At 40.2% G+C, this 19586-nt stretch overlaps 1 protein-coding gene across 3 annotated transcripts in view; it reads left to right on the top strand.

Moving 5' to 3' along the window:
- The window catches only part of MTM1 (myotubularin 1), a 98850-nt gene that overhangs the window by 12583 nt on the left and 66681 nt on the right, over positions 1-19586 (top strand). For 2 of the 3 annotated variants that reach the window (XM_060086614.1, XM_060086613.1), the window contains exons 2-4: positions 12646-12718; positions 15551-15623; positions 17296-17390. In XM_060086614.1, coding sequence (XP_059942597.1) covers positions 12656-12718; positions 15551-15623; positions 17296-17390 — 231 coding nt within the window. In that variant the 5' untranslated portion in view covers positions 12646-12655. Of the gene's footprint in view, positions 1-7474; positions 7587-12645; positions 12719-15550; positions 15624-17295; positions 17391-19586 lie in introns of all 3 variants that reach the window. The other variant, XM_060086615.1, reaches the window with a different exon arrangement.

Raw genomic sequence — 19586 nt, 5'->3', positions numbered from 1 at the left:
TTACATAGAGATGGAATTCAAAAAAAAATTATTTTTATTCAGCTGTATAAGCAGGAGGCATAACGTTTTCATTTTTTAATTTGATCATCAATTAGAGAATTTAGAGCAACAGACATCTGGTAGTGGGTATAGTGGGTAAGAGAACCAGACTGCCTGGGTTTGAATTCCAGTTTCGAAAGTTCTTAGTGGACATGTTTAACCTTCCTATTCTCAGGGTTGTGTGTTTTCATATGAAGGAGTATTAGTAGTTGCCTTATGAGGTTGTTGGCAGTATTGAAGGAGTTCATCTGTGCTTAGAACAATGCCTAGCACGTAGCAGAAAATCAGTAAATGGAACCAATTTGCTTTAATTGTCTATTTAAGTTACACCTGTTCCTTGTCTTTATTGCTGTTTAACTTGTCTTATATTTATTCAGCTCCCCAACTCCGTTGCTAGCTCCTTGAAGACCTATCTCAATTTCTTTTAGAATTTCTCACCATGCTCCAGAGTAGTTGCCTAGTACACATTTGTTGACTGATATTTGACCTCTTAGGAAACAGGATTAAATAATTGTATATGCCGAGTAAGGAGTATCTCAGAAATGATTAGCCTGGTGTCATTTCATTATTTCTTCTAAGAAGCTATATTAATATTTCAGTGCTGGTTAACTTAATAGGTGTTCAGTGAATGTTTATATATGGATTGACAAGCTAAATTGTTCTGGTAACTGTATGTTGACCATTTCGTAGATTGTTAATTTCTGAAGCTAACCTCTTGCTTGCTCTGCTTTGGATTGTGTCCCCATAGAAGATATGTTGGTAGGCTTAGCTCCCCGTAACTCAGAATGTCACCTTATTTGGAAATGGGGTCACTGCAGATATAACTAGTTGAGGTGATACTGGAGTAGGGTGGATCCTTAATCCAGTATGGCTGGTGTCCTTATAAGAAAGGAGAACACCATATGAAGACCCAGAGACACACAGGGACAACACCATGTGACAACAGAGGCAGAGATTTGGAGTGATGCAGTTGCAAGTCAAGGAATGCCAGCAACCAGCAGAAGCTAGGGGGAGGCAAGGAAGTTTCCTCCCCGAGAGCCTTCACAGGAGCATGGCCCTGCCAACGTCCTGACTGCAAACTTGTAGCCTCCAGAACTGTGAGGGAAGAAATTTCTGTTGTGAGCCATCCAGTTTGTGGTACTTTGTTTCAGCAGCCCCAAGAAACTCAGACTCCCATCCATTATTTTGCCCTTTTCCCCTTTGCTGCTTGAATTAGAGTGTTGACAACCCTGGGATTTCATTTCCTCTCAAATGGTTGATTTGCCTCCATTTTCATTCATTATCCATCTTCTCCATATATTTTGAAATTTTGAAAAAAAATGTTTCCTGCAAGGTCAGACAAAGGTGTTGGAAAACCTGGCACACAAATGCCATCACAGTTCTGACACGTGTGCCAGAAGCTGTTCGGAACATAATAGCGGAGTCTGGAGCCAGTTCACGTGACCGCTGAGAAGAGACTGGAAAGCAGCGTGTGGAACGGTGGACCCCTCTGCAGCAGGGAAGAGGTGCAGGGCCCATCACCTCACATCCACATCCGTGGCTCTCACAACAGTGCCGTGTGAGGAGAGCAAGGGCCCGCAGAATGTGTAACCATTCCACCTACGTATAAAAGTTCAAAACCACGCACACTCTGGGGGATATATCCATATGTAGAAAATGATACAGGTATGCAAGGGAGTTATCAACACAAAGATCAGCCCTAGGGAGGGAGGTTGGAGCACCATTAATGCCCAAAGACTGTCTCCAAGATCACGCAGGTTTCTGAGGGTGGAAGTGTATTCACTGCCTCATCAACTGAGGGCCCAGGCTGCTCTGCATGGCATCGCAGTGGGAACCAGCCCCCGGCCTTAGGAAGCTCTGATCTAACAGAGAGACACAAAATGTCAATGGATAGGTAAGTGCAGTACAGCATGAGAAGTGAAATGTTAGAAATTTCTACAACGTACAGAGAAATGAAGCATGTGCGCTGTGTGTGCACGTGTGTACACGGGCAGAAGCCTTGTCTGTCTTGAAGCGGTTACCTAAGGGCCGAGCCAGCACAGCTCCGGCTTCTCCTCCCGGTGAACGTACCTGGAGGAACTGGGCTGAATGGCAGGTGCTCATCTCCAACCTTCTCTCCTCTCTTTGTTTTTCTAGAAACTGCACATCTGCTCTTCAGTTTCTTTCCCGTCCTTCCCCCCGCAGCGCTAATTCCAGTTGGCGGTTTCATTGTTAGTAATGACCTGTCTGGGAAAGTTCGATGTTCTAAACCAGCACCTTCGTCACTATTATATGTGTTTACTCCTACCTTCAACAATTACCTTTTTTTTAAATTTTGTGGTACGCGGGCCTCTCACTGCTGTGGCCTCTCCCGTTGTGGGGCACAGGCTCCAGACGCGCAGGCTCAGCAGCCATGGCTCACGGGCCCAGCCGCTCCGCGGCATGTGGGATCTTCCCGGACTGGGGCACGAACCCGTGTCCCCTGCATCGGCAGGTGGACTCTCAACCACTGCGCCACCAGGGAAGCCCAACAATTACCGTTTTAATTTCTGTGTAAGAAGGTACTTTTCACTTATAAATTGAAAATAGAGTTTTGGGGAATAGTTTCTCCCCAGGGAAAATAGTTCTGTCATGGAGCAGATCAGCTGGGTTCATGAGTTTGGGAATTGGCAGGTGGATGGGGAACTTGATCTTGTTCCTATTTTAAAACTTTGTTTACTGGCAGGTATTTGGTGGTTACAAAATCCATTGGTGAATTTAATGATCTGTTTAAGTGTATATAAAATTGCTAGGTAGCCTTTTTACATTAAAAAAAGTTAACCTGATGGTAGGTGGCTTTTCTAATAGTTGCTTCAGCATACCAATTTTAAGTTACAAAGCACTTCTAAAGTTACCCTGTTCCATGGCCACAGCGCATGCCGCTGGAGCCAATCAGCTGTCTTGAAGATGTGCCATTTGTCATGAAGAGACCAAGCACTAGACTGAATGGATCAGCTCAAATCCATCATTGGCCACTGGAAAAAATGATTCAAAATGCATTCTTCACTGAATCTGAATTATAGTGTTTTTAGCCAAAAGGTTTTGGCAACATTTAAAGAAGTGGAAGTAAGTGTATTGTGATCTTTAAAATGAATAGTAAATATCAAAATGATACAAAGAGTGAGTTTCTAAATGACATACTGTTTAAGATTTTATAATTTCCAAAGAAGAGTCATCAAAACAATGTCCCTTGAGCCCTGAGATTTGATTTGGCTGAGTCAAATCAAGAGGCTCTAACACATGTGTTGGAGGTAGCTTTTTGGACAATAAGCCGCTTACATTGACAGGGGATACTCTTTTGGAATAACTACAGTTAGATCTACTCTGAGCCCTCTAGTGTATTTCTATATCCTTGAGTCAGAATAGAAGGCAAAGAGGCAAGATCTCCGTGTTAGGGATCCCATGGAAACTTTCCCTGGGCTAGGAGTCGAGTGTTGTCTTTTTTTTTTTTTTTTTTTTTTGATGGAAGTAGGCATGCTTTGAGAATAACCTGCTTTAAGGCTGTCTAGAGCTTTGCCAAGATTAGGTGGATTATCTCAGAAAATGTGTGCAGAATGGTTAGGCAGTGTTAGATATTGTATATTTTATGGAAAATCTGGCCTAGTGTGTCAGCGCCACTTTGAGGAATGACTTCAAAGCATCTCTTGTAAGAGGAAGGGACCTGGTATTTGAGTGCCTCTGTTTTGCCCTCTGCCGTGCCAGCATTTTACACGTTACTTATCACCACCCCATGGAGTAGGTAATATCATGCCCGTTTCACAGACAGAGAACTGCAGTCTGTCCAAGGTCGAATGACTATTATTAACCAAGTGACAAAATTGGGATTTGAAAGCCAAACTGGTCCGAGTACAGATTCCCTTCCTCTTTTCAACTGTGTCACACAATTTTGCAGCTGGTCATAGTGCGTTTTTACAAGGTATAAGCTACGAATGGTGGGGTTAATGGCTCATATATTAGTTTTAAAGTCTGTCATACAGAGTGAAGTAAGTCAGAAAGAGAAAAACAAATACCGTATGCTAACACATATATGTGGAATCTAAAAAAAAAAGGTTCTGAAGGACCTAGGGGCAGGAAAGGAATAAAGATGCAGATATAGAGAATGGACTTGAGGACACGGGGAGGGGGAAGGGTCAGCTGGGACGAAGTGAGAGTGGCATGGACTTATATATACTACCAAATGTAAAATAGCTAGCTAGTGGGAAGCAGCTGCATAGCAGAGGGAGACCAGCTCCGTGCTTTGTGACCACCTAGAGGGGTGGGATATGGAGGGTGGGAGGAAGATGCAAGAGGGAGGGGACATGGGGATATATGTATACATATACCTGGTTCACTTTGTTATACAGCAGAAACTAACACAACATTGTAAAGCAATTATACTCCAATAAAGTTGTTAAAAAAAAGTGCACAGAGACTGCTGGTAGAAGTATTAATAAAACAATATAAAAGTTTTTTAAAGGACATTATTATTTACTTTGGCTGAAGAAATTTCACTTGGAAATAACTTTATTTTGATAGTTTAAGGCAGAGGGTGGCAGACCATTTTTGTAAATAAAATCATGCTGGAATACAGCCACACCCCTGTATTTCCGTATTGCCTGTAGCTGCCACAAGGCCTAAAATAGTTACTCTCTGGCCCTTCACAGAAAAAGTTTGCAACCTTGTTCGAAGAAAAATGTATAAAGATGAAATGAACCCTACTTTTGCAGTTCATTGTTTGTCTTCACGTGGGATGAGCAAGTACAGAGGTTGAATTGATTGTTCCTGATCTCTAAATGGCTGGGGCGTGAACATTTCTCTTTGGTGCAGGGTGGTTTGGTTGAGCGCATCTTAACACATCTTTTTCATTTCTTGCCTCCGAGGTGGCCTACAGTCAGAGCAACTTTTTTTTTTTTCTTTTTAACATCTTTATTGGAGTATAATTGCTTTACAATGGTGTGTTAGTTTCTGCTTTATAACAAAGTGAATCAGTTATACACATACATATGTTCCCCTATCTCTTCCCTCTTGCATCTCCCTCCCTCCCACCCTCCCTATCCCACCCCTCTAGGTGGTCACAAAGCACCCAGCTGATCTCCCTGTGCCACGCGGCTGCTTCCCACTAGCTATCTATTTTACGTTTGGTAGTGTATATATGTCCATGCCACTCTCTCACTTTGTCACAGCTTACCCTTCCCCCTCCCCATATCCTCAAGTCCATTTTCTAGTAGGTCTGTGTCTTTATTCCCGTCTTACCCCTAGGTTCTTCATGACCTTTTTTTTTTCCCCTTAGATTCCATATATATGTGTTAGCATACAGTATTTGTTTTTCTCTTTCTGACTTACTTCACTCTGTATGACAGACTCTAGGTCCATCCACCTCACTACAAATAACTCAATTTCGTTTCTTTTTATGGCTGAGTAATATTCCATTGTATATATGTGCCACGTCTTCTTTATCCATTCATCCGATGATGGACCCTTAGGTTGCTTCCATCTCCTGGCTATTGTAAATAGAGCTGCAGTGAACATTTTGTTACATGACTCTTTTTGAATTATGGTTTTCTCAGGGTATATGCCCAGTAGTGGGATTGCTGAGTCATATGGTAGTTCTATTTGTAGTTTTTTAAGGAGCCTCCATACTGTTTTCCATAGTGGCTGTATCAATTTACATTCCCACCAGCAGTGCAAGAGTGTTCCCTTTTCTCCACACCCTCTCCAGCATTTATTGTTTCTAGATTTTTTGATGATGGCTATTCTGACTAGTGTGAGGTGATACCTCATTGTAGATTTGATTTACATTTCTTTAATGATTCATGATGTTGAGCAACCTTTCATGTGTTTTATTGCAATCTGTATATCATCTTTGGAGAAATGTCTATTTAGGTCTTCTGCCCATTTTTGGATTGTTGTTTGTGTTTTTTGGTTTTGAGCTGCATGAGCTGTTGGTAAATTCTGGAGATTACTCCTTTTTCAGTTGCTTCATTTGCAAATATTTTCTCCCATTCTGAGGGTTGTCTTTTGGTCTTGTTTATGGTTTCCTTTGCTGTGCAAAATCTTTTAAGTTTCATTAGGTCCCATTTGTTTAATTTTGTTTTTATTTCCATTTCTCTAAGAGGTGGGTCCAAAAGGATCTTGCTGTGATTTATGTCATAGAGTGTTCTGCCTATGTTTTCCTCTAAGTGTTTGATAGTGTCTGACCTTACATTTAAGCCTTTAATCCATTTATGTTTATTTTTGTGTATGGTGTTACGGAGTGTTCTAATTTCATTCTTGTACATGTACCTGTCCAGTTTTCCCAGCACCACTTGTTGAAGAGGATGTCTTATCTCCATTGTATATTCTTGCCTCCTTTATCAAAAATAAGGTGACCATATGTGTGTGGGTTTACCTCTGGGCTTTCTATCCTGTTCCATTGATCTATATTTCTGTTTTAGTGCCAGTACCGTACTGTCTTGATGACTGTAGCTTTGTAGTATAGTCTGAAGTCCAGGAGCCTGATTCATCCAGCTCCGTTTTTCTTTCTCAAGATTGCTTTGGCTATTCGGTGTCTTTTTTGTTTCCATACACACTGTGCAATTTTTTCTTCTAGTTCCCTGGAAAATGCCATTGGTAATTTGATAGGGATTGCACTGACTCTGTAGATTGCTTTAGGTAATATAGTCATTTTCACAATGTTGATTCTTCCAACCCAAGAACATGGTATATCTCTCCATCTGTTTGTATCCTCTTTCATTTCTTTCATCAGCATCTTATAGTTTTCTGCAGACAGGTCTTTTGTCTCCCTGGGTAGGTTTATTCCTATTCTTTTTGTTGCAATGGTAAATGAGAGTGTTTCCTTAATTTCTCTTTCAGATTTTTCATCATTAGCGTATAGGAATGCCAGAGATTTCTGTGCATTAATTTTGTATCCTGCTACTTTACCAAATTCATTGATTAGCTCTCGTAGTTTTCTGGTAGCATCTTTGGGATTCTCTTTGAATAGTATCATGTCATCTGCAAACACTGACAGCTTTACTTTTTGTTTTCCGATTTGGATTCCTTTTATTGCAAAAGTCAGCACAAGTTAGCCTTGTAAATCCTGTGTTTCTGGGCGTTCAGGTGTAGACAGAACTCTCTTTGCGAGTGGTTCTCACTGGGGGCGAAACTCCCCCTAGAGGCCAAATTGGAAACGGGGGGTGTTTTTGTTTTTAGTGTAATTTGTATTGAAAAATATGTTATTACAAATCACTGTCCTTTTATTATATTTCTCCTTTATCCTGGAGCGCAGGTTTTATATTGATGATTTTTAAAATTGTGGTTGGTTTGATAATATCCCTGACTTTCATTGCAGGCTAGCCAAAGGGGCTTTGCACAACTTTGTTTTATAACAAGGGGAGCATTGGGTCTGGGAGTACGGAGCAACTCTGCCCTGAGTATTTGGCTTTTTTTTTCAAAACAGACTTCCAAGTAAAGAAAGCTCCCTTCGAAAGACCTGGAATTCTGGACTCAGAGGCTGCTTGTGCAGGACTTCTTGCTCGCTGGCAGCCTTTCGAAGTCAGTTTGCAGACTGGGTAGGTTCCCACAGCTCTCAAGGGAGCCTCCAGAGAGAGATCACCTGTAAGCTTCATTTAAACAGCAACACAGAGTAAGAAAGCACAGCGAGTAAAATCCAAAGAGGAAGGCCTGTGTGCCTTTCCTCACTGTTTGTACACGGGCAGCGTGGGAAAACCCCTAATCAAGGGCCATCGATTGCAAATCGGTGGCCGTGGCCACTGAGCTCCCCTTGGAGTTTAGATTTTGCTTGCAAAGGCCCAGTGAGGTGGAGGTCAAATTTATTTTCTAATTCTACTGCTTTTAGATGTTTCCAGTAAGGGTAAAAATGGTCCTTATTTATTTGAGAGCGTTTATAGTTACGTCTGCCACAGGTGTTTTGTGAAATCCTATTTTTCATATGCAGCGGAGAGGGGGGCAGTTTCTTAGTCTGGAAGAAGGGCATGGGGGAAGAGTTCTTTGTACCTTAATTTGAAATATCTATTCCACTGTAAAGTCTGTGGTGCAGGATGGTAGTTCTTTTTGGTGCAAGTTCCTTATGGTGCTTCAAGGCGCCAGAAGTTAATGCCATTCTGCTGTGCAGAGCCATGGTGCCTTGAGCATCTTGATTAGCCAAGGATTGGTTTTACCCTTTTTTTAAGCTTGCATAAATTTATGGCTTAAGTGAAATATCGGGCAAACAACAGTTAAGCTTTTTGGCCGAGTCTTTATTAAAGCCCAGTTCATTCATTCATTTAATGAATACCTATTAAGTACCAACTGGGTGTCAGGCACTGTACCAGGTACTGTAACTGCAGCATTAAGTAAAACAGACCAGAATCCTCATCTGCTGGGGGCTCGTATTCTGGTAGGGGCTTGTATTCTGGTGGGAGCTTGTATTCTGGTGTGGAGGGTGGACAGTAACAACACGTTATGTGGAAGGTGGTAAGTGGTAGGGAAAGGAGACAGAGGGAGAGAGAGGGGCAGAGGGAGAAAAAGAGGAGGGAGACAGAGACAGAGGGAGAGGGGGAAGAGAGGTGAAGGGACACGGAGGGACAGAGAGGGAGATACCATGAGACCATTGAGGTTAGTTGGCTTGAATTTCAAGAGAGACACAATTGAGGCCATGTTGTGACTTTAAAATTTGATTTTTTAAATAATGCCACCTTTATGTAGCTTTATTTGAAGGGGTTGGGGAGGGTCTCAGAGATTGCTTGCCTAGATGAATTTTCCTAACTATGTTTCTTACTCTAAAACTCCTCTACTGAGACTGGGACCAGTGTCATCCAACCTGGTTTCTTGAAAAATAGAGATCACTTGGATGCAATTTTCCTTAGGTGGAAAGGATACTGCCATGTTAGGAGATGTCAGCTAGAGCTGGCCCTGCCACTGACTCACGCTGGGGTCTTGTCGTACCCTCTCTAGGCTTTTCTGTCATCTTCTCTGTAATAGGAGAAGACTGGGCTTAAATCATCACAAAAGTTTTTTTCAGGATCAAAAAAGATAGAAGTCTACCTTTGGTTAGATTCCTGAAATTAGCATATATATAGGGAATTAAGTTTCAATTTTCACTTTAAAGCCAAGGTAGCCCCAATTCAATGTTTTTTAAAATAAAAAGGATTGAAGCTTGATCTTTACGGGTTTGGGGCAAAATACACTATAACCAAAAGGGTAGCTGACTTTTGTAAACTTTACTATAGCTTCTAATTATTATTGAACCTCATTTAGAACAACAGATATTTTATAGATGAAGATATAGATATTAGAGACAGCTCAGGGCCTGCAGTCACCCATCTAGTACATTTTCTACAACTCTGCACTGCTTCCCAGGGTCCAAATGAGACAGTATTTCCATGTACTTTTTTTAAAAAATATAAATTTATTTATTTATTTTTGGCTGCGTTGGGTCTTCGTTGCTGCACACGGGCTTTCTCTAGTTGTGGTGAGCGGGGGCTACTCTGTTGTGGTGTGCAGATTTCTCATTGTGGTGGCTTCTCTTGTTGCGGAGCACGGGCTCTAGGTGCGTGGGCTTCAGTAGTTGTGGCACACGGGCTCAGTAGTTGTGGCTCGTGGGCTCTGGAGTGCAGGCTCAGTAGCTCTGGCGCACGGGCTTAGTTGCTCCGCAGTATGTGGGATCTTCCCGGACCAGGGATCGAACCCCTGTTCCCTTTCATTGACAGGTGGATTCTTAACCACTGTGCCACCAAGGAAGTCCCTCCATGTACTTTTTCAAGAGAAGCTTTATATAGCTAGATTACCACTGGCCATGCACTGTCCCTGTGGTAGTTAACTTTCTTCCTAGTATTTCTAGGGTCAGTCCTAATTTGTAGAAGAATTGGTTGTAGTGTCAGCATTCTGTTATTATCCTTTCATTATTGAAAAGGACGCTAATAATTTGTTAGCAAATATATCATGTACTGTTCTAAGCTCTTCATGTGTATTACTTCATTTTGCCCAACTGTGCTGTAGTAAGATAGAGATAATAGCAACCGAAGCCCAGAGAAGTGAAATAATCTACCCAAGGTCAAATACTGAATTGCACAGTCGGGATTTGAGTGGAGTCGGCTCAGTACCTGTGCTGTTCAGTGTCACGCTGCTCCAGCTCCTGTACATTTCAAGGGTCTGTTGCAACCTTTCAACAAACAGAGGCTCACTGATGACATTTGAAAGCAAACCTCATCATGGAACTAACCCATGTTACCCAGACCCTTGGATTTCTAAGCTTTGTACTCAATCCAGCTTTTAATAGTAGCGTTTTCTAGGGTAACTCTAAAAATGAGGGCTTTAGACATAAAGACTGCATATTATTTGATTCTGTTTATATGAAATGTCCAGAATGGGCAAATCTATAGAGATAGAAAGAAAATATGTGATAGGGGCTGGGGGAATGGGGAGTGATAAGTGACTACTAATGGGTATGGGGTTTTTGGGGGGAAGTGATGAAAATGTTCTAAAACCGATTGTGGTGATAGTTGTACAATTCTGCAGATATACTTAAAACTGTTCAATTGTTCACTTGAAAGGGGTGTGTTATATAGTATGTGAGTTATAGCTCAATCAGGTAGTTAAAAATAAGGGGAAAAGGAGGACTTCTCTCTGTTATATTTAGTTCATGTTATTTATTTTTTTTAAATATTTATTTATTTGGCTGCGCCAGGTTTTAGTTGTGGTGTGCGGGATCTTTAATTGAAGCATGTGAACTCTTAGTTGTGGCATGCGGGCTGTAGTTCCCTGACCAGGGATTGAACCTAGGCCTCCTGTATTGGGAGCACGGAGTCCTAGCCACTGGACCACCAGGGAAGTCCCTATTTAGTTCATTTTAAATTGAAGTTTTTAAATGAGGATTGATGAAAACAGGAAGACTCATCTTTCTTTTATGGTTTATAAACAGGACCATGAAGACTGAGTCGATTATGTAACCCAGCATTTGAAATGTCTTATGTTGACTTGACAGTAAAAATTTAACATGTGTTTGAAGACATTGACTTATATGATAAAAATGTTTTAAATATTATAGCATCTGATTACTAAAAGTAATTTTATATCCGTTCCTGATGAAAATCCCCCAAATATGTAATATTGTTTAGGCAGTAGAATAATTTCAGGGCAGAAACATCTGACTTGCTCTCTCCAGTCCATCTCATCCATTCTGCTGTCTCAGAGAATAATGGGTTATTTGACTGGATTTGAATTTACTATTAGAGAGGTTTTTTTAAAGGCTATATTGTCTGAACTATTTTGTCTGCATTTAATTCATTCTAGAGTTATTCATTAATCTTTTTTTAAAGTTATTTCTAATTTTAGGTCGTGCTACCTCTTAATAGTTTCAGGTCTTTTAAGTTTAGTATTCCTTTCTATAAAGAAGGATTTTATTTTGCCCTAAGTGTTCATGTTTAAGCCTCTGCAGTAGTTTCCTAGTTCCAGTGTTCTGGGATTTGGTGAACTGATATACAAGCTCAGAGCATCATCATGTTTCACAGTAGTATGTGTTTTGTACATAATCAGTCATTCGTTCATCAAATAGTTATGAGTGTCATCGTGTGCCAGGAGATAGGCGTGACCCAAATGGACCCCCAGCCTTGCCCTTGGAGAGCTGAGCTCTGGTGGAGGAAGCCTGGCGGTGCTAATCTTGTAAGATTGTTCTCACCTGGCCATCTTGCTGCCTCTTCGTCCTGATGGGTACCCTCATCTGCATCTTTTGTCACCTCTCAGGCCTTACTTAAGGACATTGAACAGCAGTGCACAGCTATCAAATCACTAGGTTTTGTGCCAAGGGGTGGTGATGTTCTCCATGCCATATTTTGTTAGTGAGTGGTTGGTCTTTTAATGAGCCTGGCAAAAATGATCCTATAAATATCCACAATCCCCTTGCTGAATTGGATATGGTTTAACCACCAGTGACTTCATATGTATCTCTCGGTGTCATTAACTTTGATAAATAAAATAACCAAAGCACTACTTAGTTTCCTGTTGTTGCTATCATCTTCAAAAGTCTAAATAAACCCCTGGGTTACCAAGGTATTGTATGTATTCCGAATATGATGGTTTCATTTATGTCTGAATTGTGATGAATATGCCTTATTTAAATGAAGTATATACTTTCCTTAGAAAATACTGATTAAATAAAATCTTCCTAATTTGATTTCCATCAAATCCATACCACTTTAACTTGCCTTAATTTAGAGAAAACAGAATTATTAAAGGGGAAAGGAGTGTGAGTTCAGCAATCTCCCCTTTTTATCACTCTTCCTGGCTGCCTCTTAACTGTCTTTAAAAATTAAGAAATGTGGAAATTTGAAGCCTGTTGCACAATTAGTAAACATTAAATTTTCTCCCATGACAGTTTGAAGGCTAGGAATAAAAATTCCGGGAACATGTGTGGTGTCTTCTGCTGAGCTTCCCCTTCTCTGTTCCTCCACAGTTCCCTGCACCTTCATCGGAGCTCTTTCCCATGAGCTGTGTTGTGGTTGATCCTTCGTGTGTCTCATTCCCACTGGAGACTACGAGGGCCTGTTGAGCGTGCTCCTGTTTGTTCTCAATTGCAGTATGTTTGAAATTGCATACAATTCCATTGATATTGAATGTTGTCTTTCTTGGTAGAGTTTCCAGTATGGCCTCTGCACCGACTTCTAAATATAATTCACACTCCTTGGAGAATGAGTCTATTAAGAGGGTAAGTTGAGTTTTCAGATTTATCTGTACTTCTTTCTCTCATTTCTCCTTTCGTATTTGAATATTAGATGCTCATTCTGGGTTTCTTGAATGATTAATTTCATTATTTATTCACATAATGTAAATTCTGTGATACATGTGGTTTTATTAACCCACCTTGTTCAGTAAAAGACTGATTACCTTATGTGTGTTCAGTGAGTTTTGTTTGTAAATCCTTTCACATAACTTCATTTTTGTGAACCTCTGACTTCTGAACTACTTCCAGTGTTACATTTAAGATACTAGGCAATCTCTTGCCCCTGAAATCTTTCTGAAGGAGAGATTAGAAGCCAGGACCCGCTGAACAGGCTGTTAACACCTTCCTAAATATTGGTGTTATTTTCTAATTATGAGGATAAAAGAGTTATAGGACCAAAACAAATACAACATTAACAGAAAATGGTTCCAAGTGTCAAGGAGAAATTGTGTAATTAGAGGGAGATATTTGAACAACTATTGGAAAGAAGGAATTTTAAATAAGCTTTATTCATGGCCCTTTAAGGCTTTTGATACACATTACCGATTATCCACCAGAGAGGTTCATTTACACATCCACAAGCAGTGTAGAGAGATACCCAAGCAATCAGAAGGGAGCCAACTAGTGTCTTTTAATTTGTATTTCCCTGAGTACTAACAAGGGTACCTTTTTTTTGTTTGTTTTTTTTAAAGGTGTGTTTCTTGTCCATTTGTAATTGTTTTGTGAAGTGGCTGTCTATGTCCTTTGCCTATTTGCGTTTTGGGGTGTTTGGGGTATCCTTTTCTGTTGATTTATAAGCGTTCTTTATAAATTATGACGATCAACTCTTTATAATATATATTATTCTTTATAATACATATAATAATAACATATAAGACTTTTTCCTATTTACTGTTAGCCTTTTAATTATATTTATGTGTTTGGATTTTGAAATACAGAGGTTTAAATTTTTATGTGACCACATCATCAGTCTTTTCTTACATTTTCTGCTTTTGGTGTCATGTTTGTAAGGACCTTTTCATCCCCAAATTATAAAAGTCTTTATTGTATTTTAGTATTGTTATGGTACAAGGATCAGTTCTAAACACAAGAGTAACTTCAAGAAGGTAATTGTAAGTCTTTGTGTAACGTTACTCTACTGTGAAAGTACATCTTCTGTTAATCCCATGTTTTCCTGTGTTAATAGACATTTGTTTCCCTTATGTTGTGGCTGAATTACCCTTTCTTCTCCTGACCCAGAACTGTGGCATTTAAAGGCTGTGTGAATATTAAATTTGCTCGTTATACTTGTTTTTAGTTTGAGGCAGTGTTAACGGAGGACGATAATTTCTTTCCAGTCTTATTGTTTATATAAAACGTGTGGTTTTTGCTCCTCATTGAAGAAGACATTCCTGGCTGAGAACAGTTTGCCTTACCCTCCGATTTATAAAATGCTTAGCTTACAAGCACTAGAACATATTGAAAATTAGCTAGGAATTTTCACTTTGTACCTGAATAAAAAGACTAAAACCATTAAAAATCCAGCAGAGCCCCCTCTTTGACAGCTTATCTCTCACCTAAATACACAAGCCGCATTTCTCTCGTTTCAGAATACTTTACATTTGCATAGCCCTTGGTAATTCTCGGAAGTGTGCTTGTGCAGTTTGTTTCACTTAATATTCACGAAAACTCCTTTGAGGCAAGGATTACTAGCTTCATACATGAAATAATTGCAGTGTGACTTTGGAAAACAACTAGAAAAAAATGAATGGAAAACAGCAATGAAAAAACCTTTTGCCCAAACAGATGTTAGTGATGTGCCTGGCACTGATCCGCTGGGGCAGCTGAATAGATTGAAAGACTCCTTTCCCAGGCATCCAAGTCACATAGCAAATGAGCCTCTCAGAACTCACCTTCACTTTTAGTGGCTAATACTTTGCCTGCCTGGCAGAGCGGCTGCGGTGATGAGGACCATGCATGTGGAGCCAGGAGTCCTAGAGACGTAGTAAAGTCACATGAAGAATTTGTGTGTAGATGGTTCCCAAGGCCCTTGTAGGCTCAAAAGTTCAATGACAGGCCACCCCGTCCTCTTATATAGTCACCTACATGAAGAAAGATCTTAATAAAATAGGAAACCCAGTGTGTAGTAACTTATTTTCTGGTGTCGTGAGAAGATGCTGTAATTACTGTTACTCAGTTAAGGCCCCATTGAAATCAAGTTTTCATTCCTTCTCTCAACAAAATAGGACTAAATATTTAATATGAAAAAAAAGCTGCCACAGTATATGTATATCTATAGAATACACTTAATATTTACTTTTTATCACTTTCCTGAACACTGTTAACTATAAAGTGCTTGGAAGGGGTGTTTAATTAATATCATTGAAAAGCGTGCTAATGTTATTTACAGACTGAACATTAACACAGCTAATGAATGTTGAATGCTAAGTTGTATTTTTTAGTCGTTTTTTTTTTTTTTTTTTTTTTTTTTTTTTTGCGGTACGCGGGTCTCTCACTGTTGTGGCCTCTCCCACTGCGGAGCACAGGCTCCGGACGCGCAGGCTCAGCGGCCATGGCTCACGGGCCCAGCTGCTCCGCGGCATGTGGGATCCTCCCGGACCGGGGCACGAACCCGTGTCCCCTGCATCAGCAGGCGGACTCTCAACCACTGCGCCACCAGGGAAGCCCTTTTTAGTCGTTTTGATTTTCTGTGCCAATTTTCTATAATGGTCACTATTTCTCTAATTTTTTTCTTTGAAAACGATATTTCTGTTTGGTTGCTTAAAATCCTGTGCACATGTAATGTCATTACTCCTGATGGCACCATTTTGTTTCCAGACTTCTAGGGATGGAGTTAATCGGGACATCGGCGAGGCTCTTCCTCGACTTCCCGGAGAAACCCGCATCACTGGTAAGGAGCCTGTGAAGTTGGGATTTTCGTACATTGATGAGAGGTCCAGCAGGGTCAGGTGGCTTCAATCCCACGGAGTCTTTCGAAGTTACATTTCTTGATCAAAGAGTTCTCTCAAGAGCTTCATGCTCTCCAGGATAGTGATATTTTTTTCTCTGTACCAAAGACAGAATTATTTTGGGAAAAAAATGTGGATTAGCTCTTGAAAGTCTCTTATTGGAGCTGTAAGCTCTTATGGTTTGAGGTGATAAGAACAAAATGGTATTAAGGTTTTCCAGTCTATGATGTATGCTTTAAAATGCCTCAACTTAGAGGCTTAAAGTCCAAGTATTCTCTTCTTTGAAATATAGGAGACCACAGTGGTTTAAAATATCTTTCATTTGCCAGATAGCTGAAGTTAGTTATGTTGATGTAACATTCTGATCGTTGGCTTATTTTCTTCATTATAAATTCATATTATGAGGGAGGTATCTACTTTGGAAAGACTAGATCGTTCTGGCTTAAGAATCCAGAAGCACCTGACAGCTTCTAAGTGAAGTGCTCCTGTTGTGGGCATTCACATTTTTTATTAGAGTCAACATCCCCCTCTCAGATTCCCATTTGGTGATGATACAGTTACCATGGTTTCAGAGAACCTTTCGTTTTATTTACTAAGATCTGGGTTGTTTAGCTTAAATGGCCAAAAGCATGGTGCTAATCAGATTAAGGTCATAGACGTGGTACCTGTGTGAATGAGTTAGCCATGCACCATGAGAAAGTATTCCATGTCCACGGACTTGCGCACGTGATCCTAGTCTTGAAAAGGAAACCAGTGGCGTGTGTCCATCCCAATTTCTGGATAAGAACAAAGAGGATAGCTTACTTTTGATGGTCTTCATATATAAAGTTTTGGTGCTCTGTATCAGTGCCAGAACCTTCACTGAGGTAGTAACTGACTGAATGAGCATGAAGTAGCCTTACTGGGTATTCTTCATTTAGCAACTGAGGAGAAAGGGATTTCAAAATTACTATGAATAAATAAATAGATAAATAAACAAATGCCATTAGCACATTCAAGGACATCCTTGAAAGATAAGACACAGATATATTTTATTATAACAACTCAACTCTCCTGATTTAGTTTCTCCTTATGTTTGATTCTACCAAAGATGTACTAATTTCTTGGCCATCTGTTTCATCTCACTTAATATGTGAAATGAATCTAGCTCCACTCTTCTCTGGCCTATTAAAAGAGAAAGAATAGACTAAACATTTCTACTGCTGACATTCATTTATTAAAAGCATCATGATGTTTTGTGTGATTAGAGGTTTGGCAGACCTCAAAGCTGAACTGGTGGTGAGTACGTGAGACTCTCCTACATGAATTGCCATCCTCTGGTTGAAGTCTGCAGTTCACGAGTTACCTTGACAACCACCTGAGGGTAGCAGCGTCAGTACCCTCTTTCACTTCTGCTCTCCAGCTGTTATCACCTTGTCCCTAGGTAGTGGCAGCCCCATTCGACCTAGCATGGTAATGTAGAAGCATTGCCAGTGCTTGCTTCAGACCTTTTCAGTGACTTTCTTTTTAATTGTAGTTATTCTTAGCCAAATAGTTTATATTAAATTAGTGCCATTTGTTGTGTATCTTGGTATATATTTCCATTATTTTAGGGTACTTTTTTTATCTTAATAGACAAAGAAGTTATTTACATATGTCCTTTCAATGGCCCCATTAAGGGAAGAGTTTACATCACAAATTATCGTCTTTATTTAAGAAGTTTGGAAATGGTAAGTAGAATCTAAGACCATAAAGATGACCCTAACTGTTAAAGATAATGCTAAACTGTTTCTCTTCTACCTTGCAAGATTGACTGTGGATCACATTAACATGGGGGTATATTTGCTTCTCAACTCTTAATTTTTGGCTTATGCAAAGCTCATTTAACACTAACACCTGTATATGTAGGAATAGAGTGAATTAAAATAAGTTTTGTCCTTGATAATCTGGGGAAGGGGAGTTTTGTAACTGTACCCATTTGCTAGTTTGGAGAAGTTAGTTAGGTGTAGAACAGTGGTTCTTTACCAGAAGCACCGATGAGAACCACTTGCGGCGCTTAGCAGCCACTACAGATGCCATGATGTACTGCATCCAAATGTTCAGGCTTGTGGTCCAGGCACAGCGGTCATTTTTTAAAACATCACAGATGAGGATGCTGATCTGTGTGAATCTGATGTGAATCCCTTGTTAAGGCCCACTGCTCTAGAACTTTCCAAGTGTTCAATTACAGAACACCAGGTAGCAGTTTAGAACTAGAATGACTATGGTGTGGCCTGGTGCCACTCTACCTTCTCATTCCACGGCCATAAGATGTTTGCCATGGTATTTCAAGGAATGTTCCATTGATGGAACAATGTGATGGAGACGAGATGCTCCAGAAGGGAAAGAATGAATGAACAGCTGCTGAGGCTGTCCCAGAAGGGCCTGTGGTGGATGTGGTGGGTTGCTGTTGCCCAGGCCAGCCTGAAGGGGCAGCTGTATTTTGATGGGCTGGATCGAGGAGGGATAAATAGGTCCGGGGCACATGGAAGAGGAGCCCAACATCAGCTTAAACGCAGGAGATGTTGAGAGTGTTGGGGGAATCTAGCTTTTGTTTTACTGCTTTTACCTCAGAATTTCTTCAGGACAGTTCTATTCTAGATTAGTTTGCACCTTTTGATTTTTAAAAAATTACGTTCATCTTTGTGTCCAAATTCTGAAAAATGCTGTTTATTACTCTTATTGCCTTAGCTGTGGGAGCCCACTTCTGTAGTGTTCCTAGACCCCCATGGGCCTGAGATTGGGCATTTTATTTATGTGACTCTCTTCAGGCTTCTAAGCAAGACTGGAGCTGAACAAATGTTTTAGTTTTCCAGAATGTGAAAGAAGATTCTGGAAATTAACAGAGCAGTGAGCTGGATGTCAACCCTTGGCAACAGTTGGCAACAATTGTAGAATTTATCATTTGAACAGATGATTATGTACCCAGGAAAGAAAGAAACCCGTTGGGAGTATTATTGACAGACTGTGTAACTGGTAACAAGCCTTTAACTTGGAAGGGGGTTAAAGGGAAGGGGAAGGGGTTTGAGGTAGTCTTAATCGGCTAAGATATTGTAGTGAAACTGCTAATGTAAAATTTAGCATAGATAACAGTTACTTCATAAAAACCAGTTGTATTGGTGAAAGATGGAAGAGGTCTGTCTTTACAGGGGCTCAAGCTTATTTGATCCAGTAATTGGATGGGATTGGTTAAAAAGTTAACATACCTGTAGGCTGAACTAACAAAAGTATAATATAACATTATATAATATTATACTATACTGTACTATACAATACAATATGGCCAGCCAAAGTGAGACTCATTCTGTACAGCTTCCAAGTGTCAAATTGGGACACACTGAGAGATTTTATGCTAATATATGCGAGAATCATCAAAAATCGAATTAGAGCAAGTTGTTGACCAGCCACACATGCCCGGTTCCATTTCATGCTGTCACTGGTGATGAACTGGGGAAATTATTTAAACTGCAGTGTCGTGACAAGATTGTGTCTGTTCTGTGATCTCAACTGTGGAAACCAAACAAAAACTATCTGTCGAAAAGAAACCAGAAAGAAATACACCAAAAGGTTTAGTACTTGCAATTGTTGCACGGTGGAATTACATATGCTTTTGTTTTCCTCCTCCCACTTGGCATGAGCATACATTACTTTTGTAATTGGGTGACACTTGGCCAGCTTTATTTATTTCGTTTTCATACAGCACTCCAGAGGCCAGGGATTAGCGCGGAGTGGGTGAATAAAATGCCCATTTGACACTGACTGCTAATCTTTTTCTTCTTCTACCAAGTTTTACATAAATATTTTGACCAATTGGCCACATCATTTAGTCCAAGTTTAAAAACAAGCAGTTAATGGCAGAAAACATCATATAAAGCAAGCCATTTGGG

The sequence above is a fragment of the Mesoplodon densirostris genome, chromosome X (assembly GCF_025265405.1).
Source record: "Mesoplodon densirostris isolate mMesDen1 chromosome X, mMesDen1 primary haplotype, whole genome shotgun sequence".
NCBI classification, from domain to species: Eukaryota; Metazoa; Chordata; class Mammalia; order Artiodactyla; family Ziphiidae; genus Mesoplodon; species Mesoplodon densirostris.
This window is presented reverse-complemented; position numbering and strand designations above follow the sequence as displayed.